Raw genomic sequence first — 21,734 nt, forward strand, 5'->3', positions numbered from 1 at the left:
CAGGTGCTGAATTGAAACACAGTTATTGGATTCAGCCATAAAACATTGGCACTGCTAAAATCTGTCTGCAAATTGTAGACAGCATCATTGATGGAAGTGGAAATGAGAAACTGCTTCTGTCCACCTGTCTGAAATCGAGGAGTCGTTTTAAAAATTGTAAAACAAAAATTGAAGAGTAAAATCGGTTATGGTTATCATTGCTAACCGCAGTAAGGGCTTCCCATTGACAGGCCAACATCCAACTCGTTCTCCCCTCCTTTGCCCAGGCTTGAGTAGGGTTAGTTTGTAAGATTTCACCCTGATCAATGAATCTACTATTTTTTAACATCTCTACCTCCTTTCACAAGTTCTAAGACCCTCCCACCACCAACGTAATTTGAAGTTAAGAAATTTCAGTTCTATCTCCACCGGTGGTCGTATAGTTTAAACATGCATCATTTCCCGTCTGAAGAAGTGCTGTCTTTCTTACCCCACATTCATCCCCCCATACCTCCCTCTTTCTTCTCTGCTGCCTTTGTTCCCCCCCTCTCTACCCCCTCTTAGCTTTCTTTTTTATCCCTCGTCTCCCCTCTTTCCACTCACACGTTTTCTCCTCTTCCCGCCTGTGTTTTATTACCCGGCCCCTGTAATATCACTGGATATTAAAAAATATACATCAACCGAGCAATTATGGCCTATCAAAAAGAATAGGTTTAGCCTGAGGCCTCACTCGTGCCGCACGGTGGATGCATAGAGATTAGATGAGGGGAAAGCGAGCAAGCGAGTATAGCCTCACCTCAGCTCGGTAACTGAAGCACGACCAAGATCGTAGAAGATTGTATAGCACACTGTAGATACTGCAGTCTCTGTCACATGCTCGGTTCACACAAGCAGGGACACGCTACAAACACACACACACACAAACATTCAAGGCCACATGCAGATTGACTCCAAATTGACTCTGATGCATCTACACACCCACGCAGACAAGCATGTGCTCATGTTTAAAAACTTGCATGACAAATCTTCTCATGCACACATGATTTCATACAGAGCCATTCGCACACACAAACACACACACACACACACACACACACACACACACACACACACACACACACACACACACACACACAACACACACACACACACACACACATATAGCCTTGTATGTCATCATTGAGTGCCCTTTCTTTCTTTCTGTCTTTTTTCTTTCAATTAGCACTCGCAGGCTTCGTCAATGTTAACTTACACTGCCAAGGCCTCAGATTTAAATAGAGAAAATAGCCCCTGTTAAGCAGCAATAACATTTAGAGAAGGAGCTGAGGAGACTCTTTTAATAGGACTCACTTAAAATTCATAGTTGCTATGCAAAATAAATCAGCGATTTCCTGCGCGGGGGCAGTGGGAAAGGGGATGATGGTGTGGGGAGCGAGGGAGAGGGATGGGCTGCGAGTGAATAAGAAATGAGGTTTAAACGTCGGCAGTCCCAAGTCTGACACGTTCCATCGTGTCGGGGGTGGGTGGGGGTTGAGGGAAATGCACACACCCACACAAACAGAGGCCTGTGTGCACGCAAACCCATGCAAGTAGCTCCCCCTTTTGATTTGTGTTGGCTGCTTTAAAGAAGGAAAATGTGCTGTGAAGAAGAAAGAGACAGAAACATGCTGAAGGAGTCTGTGTGTTTGTGTTTATTTGTGTGTGTGGGGTGAGAGGGATTTGTGTTTGTGCGTGTGCTCATTAACTCTCTTGATTTTAATTTACAGTGTACAAATCAGTGCACCACTGATGCAGCAACCACAGATGACAGATACACTGGAAGCGGCATAAAGACATATGCAGTATCTGTGCTGGATGGATTGTTGTGGTTCCCAAATGATGAACCCTCCCGACTTTGACTTCTCTAGTGTCACCTTGTAATGACCTTGTGACCAAGTACTGCATGATGGAGGTTCTAGTATGATTGGAGACTCTAAAGGTGCTTACACACTTACCTTGTTTGTTCCGGACTTCAGACTTTTCAGTTCAGTGTCGACCAAAATGAAGTTGCCTCAGACCAAGGGGTGAACCAATGAACCAAAATGTGTTGACACTTTTTTGGATGGTTTGGACTTTAAGACCAACTGCTAGAAGTTAAAACAGCAGTAAAAATAGAAGAAGTAAAAGAAGCAGAAGCCCAAAGTGTTGCTAGTTTCTCCATAAAGGCAGTTGAACAGTCTCAGAGGATCGTTTGCAAACTTCGCCTCCGACGGTATAATGTTTGAAAAACAAGGATGTTAATTCGGGGCAATCAAAGTGTTAAGTACTGTGCCTGAAGTTGTTGAAGTTGGTAGTAATAACATAACTATATTACTGTGGCAACCAAAATAACAAAATGAACTGGACTAACTAACTGGATCAAACAATGTAGCAAAGACTGTGTCTCACAGCAAATGTGTCCTTCCTCCCCCAAGCGATGGAGGCTCCATCAGATGGATCCTTCCCGGCCCAACATCTCCCATGATTCATTGCGCTTCAGTGACCAACTGTTTTTCAAAGAGCGGGGGGGCGGGACGAGCTGTTGACGCAATAGGAAAACCAGTGTGTCTCATTTTGTTTTGCAGCCAACAAAGGATGCTGCGTAGACCGGGTCATTCTAAGCATGCAGCCCCTGAATTGAGACCCAGCTAAAGACATTAACCTTGGGTGTCAAAATACCCAAAATCTTGTTTTAATTCTCAAATATATATCAGCCTTAAAAAAAAAAGTGTAGCGATACAATATAATGACATATTTATACTGCATCAGTGAAATATTAAATGATAAAAGAGCAAAGAGATAATCTGAAGCAGTTTTCACACGACAGAACGGGCAAGATTTAACACATCAGCACAATTAGCACACTGCCACGCAAAAACCAACAGTCACACAAGTAGAGTATAATATTAGTTATGATTTCAAGTACTTGACTTTAATTGTCGGTAATTGACTCGCGAATGTCCAACCTTCCTGGCCCTCTGAGTACCTGGATGTGGTCTTTGTTAAGCCAAAACAAATTATCATGAAGTTATCTACAAATAGTGTTTGCCTCAGCGGAACACAGTGTGTGTATGTGTGTGGAAGTATGTTTACAATTCTTGTGCATGTGTATCCCCATGACTCTTTCTTACCCTGTCAGTATTTGTACAGTATCTTTATATCTGTAGGTATTTGTGTATTTTTGAACTGCAATGTGTGCGTTGTCCTTTGTGCGTTTGGGATGTGAGTGTGCCTGTGTGACACAACAGCGTGGCCAGCGGACTTGTCTGCTGTGTATGAATAATCAAAGTGGTCTCTCTCTCTCATCATTAAATCATCACTGTCCTGGTGGGAGCCTGAGGAGGGAGAGAGATGGAGAGGGAGCGGGAGAGAGAGAGGGATCATAGTTAGCGCTGCAGGGGTACATGCTCTCTCTCTCTTCTCCGTCGTGTAGTGTGGCTGAGATGTGTCATGAGCACAAGTCTTCTCTGCTCTCTGTGCTCGCCCACTTAGCTCTCCCAGACACCGCCGCTCTCATGCACACACTTTCATACATATGCACTACGAGTAAAACACATCCACGCAGACACATAATTCAGGAGTGTACAGACATGCACACACACACACAGCGACTCCAACTCACACAGTGCGTCTTCTCCAACCACTGCTCCACCTGTACCTGCCACATGTAGCTTCCATTTTCAGAGCCTTCACTACAAGCCTGTTAACTCTACAGTAGATACAGCATGTGGTCCTGAAAACTGCTCTGTCTAATGTAAATGAGAAGTCAATCAGCCACTCCACAGAAAATGTGCAACACTTTAAAGCTTCTCAGATCAATATTTTCATATAAATAATGCAACTGCTGTGTGTAATGTAACTTCACAGGGAACCACCTGAGTCTGCAGTTCCTCTCGGCGCTGCAGGGAGTTTTAGCGTCTTTCAGCTGATTGTTTTGATTTACATTCACCACGCGATAGCTTCACTATACACTGTACCTGCTCAACATAAATCATCTGAGGGACAAAGGGAAAATCATGGGAAACCTCAACAGATGTTTTTCAGTCTCATTGGACATTTAATAGATGAAACAACAACTGCTAAATAGATAAATAAATACAGAACTAAAGGGGCAATCGGAGAGCACACATTGCTACCAAGGCTAACACCTACCCATGCCAGAAAATAAATCCCTCTGCACAAAAACTATACTGGTTCTTTCCCGCAGGTAATGCCCCACTTCATGGAAATCAGTTGAATAGTAACGTGTGTAACTGCCCGAAATATAATAACACAACTGTAATTCTTTCTAAGACACAGCAGATTGAAGTGGCAATTTTTGCATGGAGTTTTGAATGGATTTTCATATACTTCGATCTCACAAATTCGATTGTAGGATCACAAAACTGGGAGCAAATAGTTTTACCTGCAGTGTAACTCTGTGTCCTGCATGTCCACACTGACAAAGATTAGCATATGGATTCACTCTGCTCAGAGTTTGCTGGAGTTAATATGATATAATCCAATTTGGGGGCTTCGCACCTTAAAGATCATTACACTGTGAATAGCACCGGAACGTCTCTGTGTGATAATCAGGAGTCGGATTCATGCAAGTAGAGAGAAAAGGACACAATGAAAGAAAGTGTGAGTAAGAGAATGGTGTGAGTGTGAGTACAGACTAGTCTTGGTGAGAGACGTTCTCAACAAGTCATTCTGCTGAACAACGCGCACACACACACACACACACACACACACACACACACACACACAGGGGCTAAATGTGTTGCTAATGAGCCTGGTGTGTGGTTACAGCAGAGAGCCAGACCGGCTCCACGCTCAGACCGATGGGAGTTCAGTCAGGAGTCACCACTTTCTTCTCCGTTTCCTCCGCCTCATCCTCAGAAAGCAACACGTTATTCTGCTTGCTGGTATTATCAAAGCAGGCTTCTACCTGAAGGGCTCCTCTTCTATCTCACAGCATCACAGGAGACGAGGAGTGTCAAAAATGACGTTCACGATGGTCCCCGGAGTGTCGAATAGTTATCATAATTGTCAGAGAGAAAAAAGAGAGATGGCGTCTTATTCAGTATAAGATGAGAAGTAAGAGAATGTGTTAATTTTGGACCAAAAAAAGAACTGGCACAGTTAAAGCCTTTATTTTTAAAGAATAGTAAGTAGCTCCGGAAAATGTTATTCTTGATATCACTCTGCTGATATATTTAGCAGCATGTGTTCATAAATGGATTCATTTCAACTGATATAGCTATGTTTTTCTTTCTCCTTTTTTTATTCAGCACAGATATAAAGATAGTCAGCAAATTTTCAATAACACATACAGCCTTATAAAAACTAAAATTATCACATTTGATTTGCAGAGCCCATATTCACAAATCTCAATTTCCCTCATGGGGCTTAACCAGGTGAGACCTCAGAGCTGAAGGGAGCAGCAATGGCAATATGTTATCTTAGATGTATTGCCAATAATAATAGTATGTTTGAGTAGGCCTATTATATATCTAAGCAATCTAGTCTTAAACATAATCCACAATCAGAAGCCACCACAATCAGAAAATCGACGAAACATCTATTTCAACTGATATCATTGTCTATTCTCTTTCTTTCTCCCTCTTGCTACTCTCTTGCCACCTTGGCCTTTCTGTCTCCTCCATCCAGTCCCGGCCATGATCACCTCCTACCCCAACACCACCCTGGCCACGCATGGCGAGGAGAAGAAGATGAGCTGCATCGCTCACGGAGAGAAGCCCATTATGGTTCGCTGGGAGAAAGAGGAACGCATCATCAACCCCGAGACCAGCCGATACGTGGTCATCGTCAAAGAAGTGGCTGACGAAGTCATTTCCACGCTGGTGGTGGGTGCTCAACTTTCACCATAAATCGAACGCCACCGTGAATCTAATTTTTTTCCAGTCGTTTTTAATCTATTCAGACAGATGGGAAGCAGAGAGGAAGAGTTTTAGGAGGAAGGGCAGAGGAAATTCTTGCTGAAATTCACATTCACAAGTAGATTCAAGTGGAGCATGAAATATTAAAGAGCTACCTTCCAGTTCAATTTAATGCTGATTAAAACACAGCATGAACGAGTACATGTGTAATGCAGGATAAGGAATATGTGCCTTGAGATAATTGAGTAGTTAAGTGTCCCACATGGTTTAGGATGGAGGTTTTCTCTCCCTCTGAAGAAGTTGAGCACACTGCTCCTCCTCCACTTTTGAAAAACCACTCAAGATGAAATATAATTTTAGATTATTTTTTTTTACACTGATAGTAGAACTCTCCGACCACCTGATAGCTTTGAATGTGGTGTGTGTGTGTCTGTGTAGATTATGCCTACAGTTCGTGAGGACTCCGGCTTCTTCTCCTGCCATGCCATCAACTCGTTCGGCGAGGACCGGGGCATCATCCAGCTGACGGTGCAAGGTGAGCTCCACCGCACCTCACACTCACTGCAGCTCATGTTGGACAAGGACATGTTAAGAAAAAGACTAAATTCCCTCAAGAAGTTGAAAAGATTTCGTCATTTGTTTTGTAATTCAATAAGTTACTAACTTAATAGGCACATGGTGTCATCACTCTCTGTAGTCAAACCCAATCCCTCACTGGGGAAATCACAGACAGAATGAAACCAATACATCTGTCTGGTCAGCCTGCCGTCCAGTTCTATTTCAGGACTCTGCACTTCACAATACCCCTCTCTCTCTCTCTCTCTCTCTCTCTCTCCCACTTTCTTTTTCTCTCTCTCTCTCTCCCACTGTGTTTTTCTGCCTCTCTCACTCTCGGCTGTGTTTACATGTTGCATCAGAGCCGCCCGACCCTCCAGAGGTGGAGATCCGGGAGGTTAGGGATCGAACCATAGCTCTGCGCTGGACAATGGGTTTTGACGGGAACAGCCCCATCACAGGATATGATATTGAGTGCAAGAACAAATCAGGTGGGCATAAGTACAACGAGCGCAAGTTCAAGCGACAGAGTCAACAAGAAATGCATAAATGTTGTAATCCATCTCTGACACTCCATCCAACCTCTCTCACTCTCTCTTTCCCCCTCTGTTTCTTCTAGCTTCTTGGCTTTCAGCCCAGGTAACCAAAGATGTGTCACCGCAGCTCAACCAGGCCACTATCATCGACCTGCACCCTTCCTCCACTTACAACATCCGCATGGTCGCCAAGAACATAATCGGCAACAGTAACCCTAGCAACGAGCTCACCATAACTACTGATGAAGCAGGTTAGTTTGTTCAACTTAGTAAGTCATCAAACTGTGGTGCAGATGAAATACATTTTCCTGGAAATTAAAATCCACTATCTCTCAATCACAACATTTTAAAGTGTTGATTTTAGCTTCAATACTGTATAAAATGATGACCACAATTTATTTTAATAGTTAGATTTTATACTTTGACCGAGTCCTGTTTTGAAATGAAACGCCTCAGATATAGTGTCCATTGCCTCCTGGCCCTCAAACCTGTTGAGTCCACTTTCACTTAATGATTTTATAATAGTTTAAATGGAGATCATCATCTTTTATATCAGGGCAAACAGATCAGGTCACTCTCGCTTTTAGTCTTAATTCTATTGCTCGTAACGATCCCCCCCAGTCATAGCAGCACATTAATAAGACCCATTTTAGCGGATTCATCGCTGAAATAAAGTCATAAACTTCAGATTAAGTAAAACATATATCATCTGTCACATTACAAAGGTGTAAATTGATGATGTTGCAAGTTTCTTCTTATTGTTGAAGTAGAAACATCCGGGTATGAAGATGCATTCTTAACTCAACAGCACCATCTAGTGAAACGGAACTAGATAAGATGTAAAAATCTTTCTATGGCAGAACGTCCACTTTTAACAGTAACATACCGTAATGTTGAGTGATGGGCTTGGTTCACAGCTCCTGACGGCCCACCACAAGAAGTCATCCTGGAGTCCACGTCCCCGCAGAGCATCAGAGTCTCCTGGAAGGTACAGTCCACACAGATCATATTAGGAACTCAGACTTACTTCATGATGTAGATAACCCTTGGCAGGTTTTGTATTAGTTTCAAAAAACAGCATTTGGACTTTTATATTAAAATTTTGCAGCTACTAATGCTATCAGATATTGCTGTTTATTGCATTGTATTTACATATGTGTAAGACAGTGGGGATTTTTATTTTAGATAATAAAAAAAAAAGAAAATATATCAAAGAAGCCGATTAAACATGATTGAGTTGATATTGAGCATTAGGGCAACCGTATGTGTTTGAGTTATGGTCATCTAACTATTTTCTCATTTCACAGCCTCCAAATAAACACCTGCAGAACGGCGTGATCCGCGGCTACCAGGTGGGCTACAGGGAGTACAGCCCAGGCGGCAACCACCAGTTCACCATCATCAGCCTGGACACGACAGGAGACACCACAGAGAGCATCCTGCTGGACAACCTGAAGAAGTTCACTCAGTACAGTGTGGTGGTGCAGGCTGCAAACAGGGCGGGCACCGGGCCGTCGTCACAGCAGGTGGTCGTCAAAACTCTGGAGGATGGTTAGTAGCACATGTGAATTAATACTGGATATATAACACCTACATAAAGTCTATTTAATCAAGCTTGAAGTAACCCTGTGTTTTTCATATGATCCACCTGCTGTAAGAGTTTTTATAAAGAACTGATTTACTGCACGGCCTTCCCACCTTGGTGCAGATGTGGAGCTTCATATTGTTGTGAACAGGCTGCCATCTGCTGGACATGTTTTGAACTACATCACATTTATAACTGCTTAATATTATCTTGCCTCAACATTATTTTGTGTCATTGTAATGAAATAAAGATTATTATTTTTTAAATATTTGGCAGAACTAAATTCAACTGATTCATTAAAAACACCAGAAGTTTCTAATGTTGTTAGTAAGTTATTTAGGGAGTTATAATAATTTGATAACATGATTGTATCTTATTTAAGGATGTTTTAACATTTTGGGGACGGAATTTTTCGACAATTACTGGTATTGCCACAAAAAAAACATGTTTATGGATCTTCTACTCCAACACGTTTCCCCCCTCTTGTCTCTGGCAGTGCCTTCCCGGCCTCCTGAAAATGTGCTGGCAGTGGCCAAGTCTCCAGAATCCATCTCACTGTCCTGGATTCCGCTGCCAAGAGAGTCTCTCAACGGAAACCTGCAGGGCTACAGAGTCATCTACTGGGCCAACCTGCCCGATGGAGGTACTCACATCCACACACCCTATCACCATTTAAGTCACCAGACTATCGTTAATGCTGTATTTGCTGATTTTGATGGTTCTCTCAGTAGGGGAGGCTGTGGTATTGTCATAAACTAATATTTAGGTGCTGCTATCGGAATAATGTAGGGCTGTGTGTCAGATTTTTCTTATTTCTTGAAATCATGTTTACATTTTTCGATATTAACGACATATTAATTAATATATGCAACAACAGCTTAATTTTTATTGAGGCACAATTGAGGCCTTTTCATGTCCTTTATTTTTATCCTGTGTATGAGATGCAGATGATGGGATTTTCAAATGCGAATTATTTGCGATGTCTCTTTGGCATTGATAGTTAATAGTAATTCAATAATGAACATACATAATTTGAGCCAGTCTTGGCATTTGATTGGTGTTTTTTCTAATGCAGATTTACTAAAGGTATTAACTGTATTGCACAGATGGTATCGGTGGTTCCTGTGTTTTCCACATGAATGCATATCTTGCAATATAGCAATGATCCAACCTGCAGTGGCGTGTCTCCATCAATAATTCACAATGCAATAAGTGAAGGCAGGCCCATTGCCTCAGCTCTGAGTGACAGGACATAAGAAGGATGAGGAGAGGGGAACAGAAATCAGAGCAAAAGTGAAGAGACGAAGCCTTTAATACCCGTTTTATTGCTCTGAAACATCATTATGCATCTGAATGCTCAACATACATTATCTTTACTGTACAATCTGAACGTTTTAGTTGATTTTATTACACAATATTTGTGAAATTCCAGCTTTAATCACAGGGAAAATGTTTTTTCATTACGTTGCAATGAACTATTCTTGGTATAAGTGTTCATAAATATGGCAGCAAGCTGCACCAAACCAGCACGCTGTGTATCTTTTTGTTACCCAGTCTCATTAATGCATCTCATCTCTTGTCTCAGAGCTGGGAGATATCAGGAATGTGACGACCAATCAGCCATCTCTGGAGCTGGACGGCTTGGAGAAGTACACCAACTACAGCATCCAGGTGTTAGCCTTCACCAACGCTGGAGATGGTGTACGCAGCGAACAGATCTACGTGCGCACAAAAGAGGATGGTATGAGAGACATGATCAGACACATCAAGACCTTTTAACTTGAATGGCTCTCACCAAGGTTAAAGTTAAAGACGGTTAAAAAAATTATTTTATCCCCTACTTTTATTTACTACATACTATATTATGTTTATCTACATCTCCTGAACCTTGCTGTGATCTCTTCTTCCTCAGTGCCCGGTCCTCCAGCAGGGGTGAAGGCCGCCGCCTCCAGCAGCTCGGTGGTGTTTGTCTCCTGGCTGCCGCCACTCAAACTCAACGGCATCATCAGGAAATACATCGTCTTCTGCTCGAACCTGCATCCCATGGTATTAGCATTTGTATACCATGAGCTCGTCAGTGTTTTTAGGGATTCTGATCCTTAATAACTAATAATAAAGTTACTTTCATTTGCTGAAAATATGCCTGCCTTTTTGTTCACAGCTGCATTTTTACACTCGGGACAAAGCTGTTCCCCAGTGATACATTATTCTCTCCTCTCTTTAAACTTTACAGGTGATGAGTGAGTTCGAGGCGTCTCCAGATAAGTATTTCTACAGGATCCCAAACTTGGCTCGGAACAGACAGTACAGTATCTGGGTGGTGGCTGTGACTGCTGCTGGTCATGGCAACAACAGTGAGAAGATCATAGTGGAGCCTCTGGCCAAAGGTAAACACCCGGGCGAACAATATCCTTTCATATATTTTATATTCACATTCTTTTCTACAGTTGATCATCATTCAAAGCATAATTGGGCATATTAGGATACAAGAACTTCATGAAACAAACCTCTTTTTACAATTAAGATTTTGTATTGGGATATTTGGCACAATATGAATATGACACCCAATTTGGGAACAAAATCTGAAAACCATAAGGAATATTTTTTATTTGGACAATTGAAAACTTGTTTCTTACTTTGCTGACAAAAGCTTCATCCATTCAGACCACTCATAAAGTTGATGTGTTTGTGTGGATTTTAGCTCCAGCCAGGATTCTGACCTTCAATGGGACAGTGACGACTCCCTGGATGAAAGATATCGTTCTGCCATGCAAGGCTGTCGGAGACCCTCCCCCTACCATCAAGTGGCTGAAGGGAAAGTAAGTGAAAGTGCTGCTGCTCAGCACAGATATGATATAACACTATCAGGGATTCTCTGAATATGCAGCATTTTGTTATATGTAGAAATGTCTAAGCTACTTTTCATTTCTTTTCTCCAGCACCAATGGGACTCCTACCCCTGTCCTGGTGGACGGCCGTCGCAGTGTCCATGGCAACGGCAGCTTCCTCATCCGCACAGTGAAAGCAGAGGATTCTGGCAACTACAGCTGTGTGGCCAGCAACAACTGGGGGTCAGATGAGATCACACTTAATCTACAGGTCCAAGGCAAGTAGTCGCAGCATAGAGACAGTGCACAGTGAATTCAGGAAAGAGTAATATAGTCATTATGTTTTGGAAAGAGTGTAGCAAATGGATAACTTCCCTGAGAGGACCAATCCAACCATTGACCTTACACACTCATTATGTTGCATTTTCTGACTCCAAAAGAGAAAGTTCCACTGTGCTCCAAAAGCTATTAAAGAATGCAGTGCCAGTTTGGCCGAGAGTGTGATCTGAAAGAAAGTTCCATATTGCCTCTTAAAACTGAGGCTTCAATCTGGGCTGGGAGATCGAGGCAATTTAACACAAATACTATCTTTGTTTGTCCTCGTATCCACAGTCCCTCCTGACCAGCCTCGCCTCACTGTTACCAAGACGACCACCACATCAATCACATTGTCATGGATACCTGGAGACAACGGAGGGAGTTCAATCAGAGGTGAGAGTGACACACACACACACACACACACACACACACACATACAAACACACACACACACACACACACATACAAACACAGTGACACACACACAACACACACACACACACACACACACACACACACACACACACAGTTGTCTTTGTCTAGTTATGAGGACACTCATTAACATATGTATCTGTATGTATTCCCTAACCCCTTACCCCAACCATAAACATCACAACCATAGCCTGTATACAAAGATGGACGACATGACAGCTACCAAAAGTGAAGCCTAAGCATCTCACTCGCCCCCTAAAGGCTGGCTGCAGTATAGGTCCTAAACTCCACCTGGGCAACTTTACGTCATAATTGACAACTGATGCTGACTAATGTTGACTAACTCTTGCTCAAAATGAACAAATCTTCGTTTAAGCTTCTTTTCTGGATAGTGGGAGGAAGTGGAGACATGTTGTCTGTCTTTATAAACAGTCTATGATCACAACTAAATGCCTAGCCCTAACTTTAACCTAACCCTAACATACTGTACACCTGATTCTAACTTATACCCTTTAACCATGTCTTAGCCATACAACCAGTTCCGAGGACCAGACACAATGTTTTCACAATCATGTTTTTGAACCAAAAATTGTCCTCACAACCAAAGATCAACATGCACACACACATAAAACAAATTGCTTTGAGACAATGGACAGTGTCATTCCAGTTGTATGGGATGTGCACGTGCACAAATATGCTCTGCACATGTATGCAACTACACACATTATTCTTCATATAGAAACAATCACCTACCCTCAGCTGCCTGTTATAACCAATGTTGCCTCCTCCTTCTAAAATCCCTGCACTTGTGCCTGTTTCTCATTATCCGCTGGTGAGGTCGAATATTCAGCTCCTAAAAGGCAGATTAAAAAGCAGCGGGGAAGATTAGGTGTGTTTAAGTGGAAGATTAAAGTGCTCCATCTTGCAGGAAGCACAATCACAGTCAGACTATTTGTGGTGATTTATCTTTGCTTCCAATCACGGCCGAGGCTCGTGTCTTAAGAGTTGTAGTCACTATTAAAGCTGTCCACGATGGCTTCTCTGTGATATTTGTTTGTCTTCCCTGCTCACAGCATCATCCATCAGCAAAACACACACACACACACACACACCGACACACACACACACCTCAGCTTGTGGTTTACTATTTTTAGCCAGGCTTGCAGCTTGCTCTGTGGAGGTTGGGGCCAACTCTCATTCCAACACTCTGTCCAGATAACTATAACTAGATTAGATGAACAGCCATGAAATGCAAGGTATCTTAATTTAGGGATCCCTGCGATTTCATGAAGAGCCACCAACAAGTCAAAGACTGTGTTAATTACTTAAAAAAGGGTTAGGGTTAAAACTAATGACTGTAATGCAGAAGTAAAAGAGAGTGATTCATTTCGATATGTTATTTTTTTCCCTACAAAACTGGAACAAATATTTTGAAAAAAAATAATCTGCACTCATTATTACCACCACTCAGATTTTGATCAGAATGGTATTTAAAAGTCAGATATATGATACGTGGCCTCTTCCAAAACCGTGCTGCTGCTGCAGGAGGGGAGGGGGTCTAATTTAATCTGCCTGTTCTGATTAGATCAATGAACCAGTTCTCCGCTCATTGTTAATCACTTTTAAATATGAAAAACTGCTGTAGTTAAAAACTGACTCAACACTAGCTCTGCTGAATATTGAGTAGAGCATAATACGCTGTGTCTGACATCTTAAATGATCGGTTTGTTTCTCTTTATCTTGAGACAAACTGTTGTCTCATATTTGCTAAGAATTAAATTGTGCAGATATAAATGCATCGATTTATTTGTATTTCTACAGAGCTCTGTGTATTAACTGTTCATTTGAACACATTGAAAAACAGGAAACACATATAATGAATAGTTACTTTTCGGATCTGCCTCCCCTGATGTTTTTCTCCTCTCACCCTCTCCTTTCCCTCCCCCAGGCTACATCCTGCAGTATTCAGAAGACAACAGCGAGCAGTGGGGCAGTTTTCCCATCAGTCCCAGTGAGCGTTCGTACCGTCTGGAAAACCTCAAGTGTGGCACCTGGTACAAATTCACCCTGACGGCCCAGAATGCAGTGGGACCAGGGCGCATCAGTGAGATCATCGAAGCGAAGACCCATGGGAAAGGTAGGAAGTGACACGCTAGAGAACTGCATTGTGATTACACATCCCAATTGGGATGTGATTACACATCCCAATGCAGTGCTGCCATAACGACTCATTATATTGTGTGACATGATTCAGTACAGCTACATTTGGGAGTCATGTTCCTATAACTATACTACAGTTTGTGTTTATTAACTCTAGATGTAGAATTAATTAAATTTATCCAAACATCTCCCAAAATCTAAAATCTCATCCAAAAGCCACAAAATATAGACAAATTTGGAGTTTAAAAAAGAGATTGCGATCGACTTTGTAAGTTTGTGATATTAAACTTTCTGAGTTGAGCTTTTTTCCTGTTGTGTCGACCTCTTCCTCAGAACCCCAGTTTGCCAAAGAACACGAACTCTTCACCAGCATCAACTCCACCAGGGCCAGGCTCAACCTTGTCGGCTGGAACAACGGCGGCTGTCCGATCACCTCCTTCATACTGGAGTACCGAGCGGTGGACTCGCCCACCTGGACCACGGCCCAGCGCACATCACTGACCAAGAGCTACATCCTGTACGACCTGCAGGAGGCGACCTGGTACGAGCTGCAGATGAAGGTCACAAACAGCGCCGGCTCATCAGAGAAGAGGAACACCTTTGCTACTCTCAATGATGACGGAAGTGAGTTTGGATGAAACTGTTTCCCTCAGAGCTGCACACATATCAAAAACCATTGGATCAGTTCTGCTGACAGTACATTATGAGCTTTAAGATTATTGAAATCATACCGTGGTGTAAGCCTTTGAACAAATTGACAGGTATACTGACGGCTCAGTTGAGTGAGAAAACTGGGACTTGAGATTCTCCGCGGGCCATGATGCTGCTTTATTTGCCCCAGGCTACAGAGTGTGTCAATCACACACAAAGGAAACATATAAGCTGTAGAGGAGGAGAGGAGCTGGTGAGAGCTCTGCACTCCAGACTATTCATTAATTTCTTTTGAAGGGTTTTTGCTGAGACGTGTAAGCTGCCTGTCAGTGTGTGTGTGTGTGTGTGTGTGTGTGTGTGTGTGTGTGTGTGCGTGCGTGCGTGCGTAAGTGTGGGTGGGTGGGTGTGTGTGGACGCTACAGTTAGTTAGGCAGAGGTTCTATAGCCCAGGAGACAGCATATATTCAGTCTCTTATAAACCCACTGCCCCAACGGGCTTTTCTACTCTACTGACCGAGGAAATGAAATTATATTTTAATGTTGAATGTAATGAAAAGGCAGGCATGAGGGAACTTCCACAAATTCCAAAGCAGTTAGAGAGCCTGTTTCTGCTGACAACATAAGAATCAATAAAAGCTGGGTTAGGTTTTGGCACTGAGCAACTGGGAGCCATCTCTGTGGTGTTTGCAAGTTTTAGGGTCAGGTGAAGTGGAAACTTAGATTCAGGGTTTCTTCAGTTTAAGACATGTTTCAGACTGTAATAAATTTAATTAAAAGACCTTAGTCATAGATGATGGATACTTAATAACTTGATAATCACTTATACTTCTTCATAATAAGATAAGTTGAAGTAGCCTAGTAGAGAATAACCCCTTGAAACAGCATGTTATCTCATGATCTACAGCCTCAAAATCAGTATTGCTTTTTAAATAGTTATGGGATTTGTAGACATGGTTCTAGAGTCTGCACACACACAAAAAAAAAACTTTACTTATATGCATCATTGTTTTTCTACATTTTATTTAGGTGTTGCACATTGTTATTTGGTCCTACATTCCAGTAGAGTCTTGTTGGTCAGATTTTTTTTTTTTACATAAAGCATAAAGTACATAAAAAATACATTTGAATAAGGATCTTGGTGTCATTATTAATACTGATGTGGTTTTCCCTTGTAGGTACAATCCCTCCCTTGCTGAAGACAGGAGATCCCATCTCAGACAACATGTCAGGCAGCGGAGGTCTGAAGATGGTGGTGACCATCACTTCTATTCTGGTGGTGGCCGTGCTGGTCTTCATCATGCTCATGGTGGTAAAGAGGAGGCGAAGGGAGCAGAGGCTCAAGAGACTCAGAGGTGAGTTCTAGATTATAGTTCATTTTGTATCAATGTCTATTAACACATTCAGGATGTGAATATGCAGAATCTGTAGGCAAGGGACAAGATATTGGGGCCTATGATGACTTAAATGCATCGGCTATCAGCTTTTTAATGTATCTGAATTCACATGAGGATAATTATTAACAGAGATTATACAAAATATGGTCTGAAGCTAAAACACCTACAAGAAGAATCAGTGTTTTGTTTTGTTTGGAGAAACATTCAACTTGTTGATAAAAGAAACAAATCAGTCTGTAAATAGCGTGAGACGAACAACAGACAGACTCTTGGCACAGAAATCTGCTGTCTACACTGGAAGCCACAACATATTGACACATTGACAGCGTTGACATCAGAGGCTAATTTGACACCAAACGATAGGCTATGGACTCACCACGTTAACTTTATCTGAAAATAAAATGTTCCAGAGGCTCACCACTTTTGGTGTTCACGTATTGTGTGGACATGATTCACTCCCACAGCACGAATACACACTATGCGCACATCTTGACACACCTACACTTCAGTCTAACATGCACGTCAACACGCCTACAGGCCTGCAGACACATGAACAGCAGTTTATTTACAGTTTCATGCATCTGAACCAGTTCGGTGTTTGTCTCTTCAGGTCAAACACCTCCACGCTCTTGCTTCCAACTCTCCTGACGAACTGTCATTGCCTCTTTGTAAGAGGAGTTGTCAGCGAATGTACAGTGTTTCCACTGCTGTAGCTTATCAACTGAGACAGAACTATTATGGTATTAACAACCTCTTTGCTGACTTCACAGATGCCAAGAGCCTGGCAGAAATGCTGATGAGGTATGTATGCTTAATTTTAATTTATGCTCGTTGCTTTCCTTTAAGCACCAGACATAAATCACACTTTAGCCTGGAGTCGCAGTAGCTATCAGTAAAAATCAAATATATTGCACACAGGTTACGCTGTCCCTCCTGCCTCCTTACAGCTACTTATCAACTAAAATGGGACTGAATTAGCATTTCTGCGATACAATGAAAAAACAAAATCATGAAAACTAATGAATTCTTCCTCATGAATCTGCTCAGTAAAAACACGCGGACACCAGACACAGTGAACAAGCAGCAGCAGACGTTGAGAATGCACATCGACATTCCCAGAGCCCAGCTCCTGATCGAGGAGAGGGACACCATGGAGACAATCGGTAAGACACTTCAGACAAGACCCTGTCTCATAATGATTCATCCATGACTGATATAATAGCTTCATCCAACGAAGAGGTTATGTTTTGTTGAATTCTAGTCTGTTGTTATGCCTCCATACCAGTGACAGACAGTGGCCGTAGACATTATGTTTTCAGGGTTGTCAGTCCATACGTCTAATACTTGTGAACTTGTGAATTTCTTCAAATGTGGTACATACTTTACACTGGAATTAAAGTTGACCCGATCGTGTTTCAGGATTAGGCAAACATTACAAAATCGATTTCCACCACACTAAGTTGAGGTATGGAGAATGGGCCTGAGAAGAACTCAGTGTATATCAATGTATTTAGGTGTGGATGCAGATTATGGGCCGGATCCAGTATTTCAATATTTTTCGTATTTTTAGAGGAATGTGCTCTAGTGAGAGCCATAGCCAGTACTTTTTTGTTGCTGTCTTTTTCTCTCTATCTTCCCTCCTTTCCTTTCCTTTCATCATTTTGTTTCTTTCTGCTGTTTGTCCCATAGATGACAGATCCACCGTGCTGTTGACAGACAATGACTTTGGGGAGACGAGTAAGCAGAAATCCTCCACGGTGACCCACACGGTCCACTACCAGTCTCTGTCCCAGGCCACCGGGCCACTGGTGGACGTGTCCGATGCCAGGCCTGGAACCAGTGAGTCCCATCACCGTCAGTGCTCAACATTTACTTCTTTCAATACTAATATTGTTACTAGAATAGTCGTGTGTTACTAATAATAATGTTAATTGTGTGATATTTGGTTACTCATTCATGAATCTTCTACTGTTGAATGACACTATAAAAAACGAATATTTGTCTCAGCAGCATCAATCAAATACACTGGACATGTGTTTGAATAACATGCAACGCTAATAGAAAAAAACACAGACTGCTATCATACACTATGTGAGCCTCTTTCCAGCAGTGAGATTACAAAGAGCCAGCAGACGTTCTGCAGAGCGAACTCTCGGCCTCTAGTGTTCAAGCTCCACTGAAGCAGAACTGATGAAGAGTAGCGATCTCCCTGCTGCTTCTTGACATGTCCTCACCTGATTGTGCACACAAAGACACACACACACACACACACACACACACACACACACACACACACACTCACACACAAAGACACACACACACACACACACTCACACAGTGTGGTTTACTGAAATAACTTTAATGCAGACAATGCATGTATTGTACTCCACTTTCTTCTCCTATCTTCTCTCCAATGAGTAATGTTTAATCTTTTTTGTTTTAATACTGATCAACTTTACATGTTGGTGAAATGGGTAACATTTTTTAGTCTTTAAAAAAGTGTTATGCCTTCAGCACAAAATAACGAATATAATTTAAAGATCAAATATCACCGGAGAAAATGAGTGCTTTCTTGCATTAATATATTATACTTTTTCAATGTGATTCATATCTGGTACCATCAAATGTTCCACACCATACACTATTTAAACATGGTTAATAAATCCCACCTCTTCCATCTATGTGGATGGGATGTGGACCAAATTAAAAAGTCCAAGTGCATTTCAAATAAATTGTATTCAAAGATGGTTTTTGTCATTTTAGGAACTTCTTCTTTATCACAGTGATGCTGACATGTTATTTTTTTACAATTAGTTTGTTTTTAATTAGTTATTTGATGCTATGAAAATATGGTGAAACACACACACTCACATACACAAACACTCACACAAGCCTTACATTCATCACAATCGCACACACATGCATTTACACACAAGCAGACAGTCATGTGATTGGTTCATTTAACCTGGCCACTGGGGCATGACTTCCATTTGCTGACTCGGTCCCTTTTTTCCCTGCTGCTGTTAGACAAACACCTCCATCATTTCGTCCCTCCATCCTCGCTGATGGAATTACTGTCTGACCCACTACAATTACCTGCACCATTCTTCTCTGCGCAGCTCCAACCCAGGGCATTTTCTAAAGGCTATTTCTCTGCTGTAGCCCAGTGGTGCATACAGCAGCAGCCTGTCTGGGTCCAGGCTGAATATAATACTATCTGTGTGTCTGTGTAGAGACAGTTGGAGCTTAAGATTGATGATAATGTTGCTGCCTGGCCCTGAGAGATTGTAGTGTTCAGTGTTCACAGAGGGGTGGAAGCAGGGGTTTGTACAGCAACAGCAGGGAAACATATATAACCCTTGCTTCTGCTACACATCATGTAGTTCTGGGTTACAGATGACATTCAACATTCATTTTGTCATGCAACAGACAAGAATGAAATTCCTAACTTCATGTTTATTCCATGTTTAGACCCAGCTGCTGGAGGCAAATTTGTCCTTGTGGGCTGGTTTTTCTTCGTTTGATTCCATCGCTAAACAATAATGTCTTTTCATTAACTTTTGAGTAATTTAGAAATAGTCTCTTATTCCCCTTTTGGATTAAGCACTGGTCTGACTCACCTGCAAAGAAGGGCGTACAGAGTGACATACAGAGTTCTCATTACAGAATTATTTAAAATACAGCTCTATGTCTGATGTTTGATTCAGGCACTAATATCTATTTATTCACAGAACATAAGCTTCAGATCCCATGTAAAGGGGAATAATTCTAAATATTTGAATATGTAAACTCTAAGTATAAGAATTTCATGAATGTAAAATGCTGTTTGCTGTCGAATCAAAGCAGATTGTTCCAGTCAAACTAAAGAGCTGTTTAATGTTGTGTCAGGAGGCTTTCATTCACATTGATTTAATAAAAAAAGATTGAGTGTTTGTTTCTCATCTTTACAAACAATACGCTCTTCTCACTAGATCCCACTGCCAGACGCACTGCCAAAGCCGGTCCTGCCGCAGCACGGAGCCGCTATGCCAGCCAGTGGACCCTGAACCGGCCACACCCCACCAGCTCCTCGCACACCCTGACCACTGACTGGAGACTCCCCACGCCACGCGCCACTGGGTCTGTGGATAAGGAGAGCGACAGCTACAGTGTCAGCCCATCACAGGACACCGGTGAGTAGAGCAGGGCGGAGGGAGATCATCACAGCTTTCTATTGACATCCTTTTTTAAATTAATGTTAGAAAGTTGCGGGATGTGACAGAAACCATGTAGCTTTTGTGAGACTGTCAAGTGTAAGGGGCTGCATGACTAGTGACATGACCTTTTCGACCAAAGCTTTCTCATTTGAAAGTGAAAGTTTAGGGTACACTTTTGGCTGAAACTTCCAGGGTGTGAATCCAACTTAAACCCCAAGCTTTTATTTTATTTCTCCACACTCTTTATTAAATCTATCTTTGTTCAGTAGGAATTCAAAATAAAGGTCATATACCACTAAATACAGTTCTGTTTCTTACTATGTTTTTAAAAAAGTCTAGTACTGCACTCCATGTTGTATTTCTAAAACAACACTGTGTCACATAATCTGTGACCTGTAACCCTCAGATCGTGCACGGAGCAGCATGGTATCAACAGAGAGCGCATCCTCCACCTATGAGGAGCTGGCCAGAGCCTATGAGCACGCAAAGATGGAGGAGCAGCTCCGCCACGCCAAGTTCACCATTACCGAGTGCTTCATCTCTGACACCTCATCAGAGCAGATGACAGCAGGGACCAACGACTACACCGACAGCGTGACTTCCAGCACGCCGTCCGAGTCGGGCATCTGCCGCTTTACCGCTTCGCCGCCCAAACCTCAGGATGTCAGCCGGGTCATGAACATGGCCGCGCCCAGGGCACAGAGACCTGGTGAGGAAGTGGACTTTATACACCAAACATAAGCAGTACTCATTCAACTAATTTTGTTTCATTTGCAAACATGGTGACTTCAGGACTCCCTCCTTAACCCCTTTTAGTTTGGGATCATTTTCAGTGCATGGTCCCCACAGAACAGCAGCACCAGTAGTAATAGTAAAAGTAAGGCACAAATAGCTATAGACTAGCAAATTGCATCATTTATATTCCAGAATACCTGAATTCACAGTTCGGATCAGAGCATATTTTTTGTTCACGAATCAGAATTTTTTTGGATTCAGCCAGAAAGGAAGATTGTGAGGGGTGCGCAGTTAGCTCATCACTCCCCTGTTTAAATGTAGACACCAAAGGGAACTGACTTGTGAATATGCTTTAAATGTGCGAGAGCTTACATTTCTGACATCAGGAAAATCACAGCGTACTGTGAATCTGAAAATCGGTTCGACTCTAAAATGGCTGGCATGACTCAAAAATCGTGTCAAAAT

The 21,734-nt window shown here is 42.2% G+C and overlaps 1 protein-coding gene across 1 annotated transcript in view; it reads left to right on the forward strand.

Annotated features, from left to right (window-relative positions):
- dscamb (Down syndrome cell adhesion molecule b) overlaps positions 1 to 21,734 on the forward strand; it is a 93,284-nt gene that overhangs the window by 67,023 nt on the left and 4,527 nt on the right. The window contains exons 12-32 of the mRNA XM_061073275.1: positions 5,650 to 5,846; positions 6,318 to 6,414; positions 6,797 to 6,925; positions 7,054 to 7,221; positions 7,888 to 7,958; positions 8,278 to 8,521; positions 9,052 to 9,198; positions 10,141 to 10,296; positions 10,468 to 10,601; positions 10,789 to 10,942; positions 11,257 to 11,374; positions 11,495 to 11,661; positions 11,996 to 12,094; positions 14,082 to 14,270; positions 14,627 to 14,917; positions 16,120 to 16,296; positions 17,109 to 17,139; positions 17,386 to 17,501; positions 18,028 to 18,192; positions 20,310 to 20,510; positions 20,941 to 21,243. Coding sequence (XP_060929258.1) covers positions 5,650 to 5,846; positions 6,318 to 6,414; positions 6,797 to 6,925; positions 7,054 to 7,221; positions 7,888 to 7,958; positions 8,278 to 8,521; positions 9,052 to 9,198; positions 10,141 to 10,296; positions 10,468 to 10,601; positions 10,789 to 10,942; positions 11,257 to 11,374; positions 11,495 to 11,661; positions 11,996 to 12,094; positions 14,082 to 14,270; positions 14,627 to 14,917; positions 16,120 to 16,296; positions 17,109 to 17,139; positions 17,386 to 17,501; positions 18,028 to 18,192; positions 20,310 to 20,510; positions 20,941 to 21,243 — 3,354 coding nt within the window. The remainder of the gene's footprint in view (positions 1 to 5,649; positions 5,847 to 6,317; positions 6,415 to 6,796; positions 6,926 to 7,053; positions 7,222 to 7,887; positions 7,959 to 8,277; positions 8,522 to 9,051; positions 9,199 to 10,140; positions 10,297 to 10,467; positions 10,602 to 10,788; positions 10,943 to 11,256; positions 11,375 to 11,494; positions 11,662 to 11,995; positions 12,095 to 14,081; positions 14,271 to 14,626; positions 14,918 to 16,119; positions 16,297 to 17,108; positions 17,140 to 17,385; positions 17,502 to 18,027; positions 18,193 to 20,309; positions 20,511 to 20,940; positions 21,244 to 21,734) is intronic.

The sequence above is a fragment of the Limanda limanda genome, chromosome 6, assembly GCF_963576545.1.
Source record: "Limanda limanda chromosome 6, fLimLim1.1, whole genome shotgun sequence".
Lineage (NCBI taxonomy): Eukaryota > Metazoa > Chordata > Actinopteri > Pleuronectiformes > Pleuronectidae > Limanda > Limanda limanda.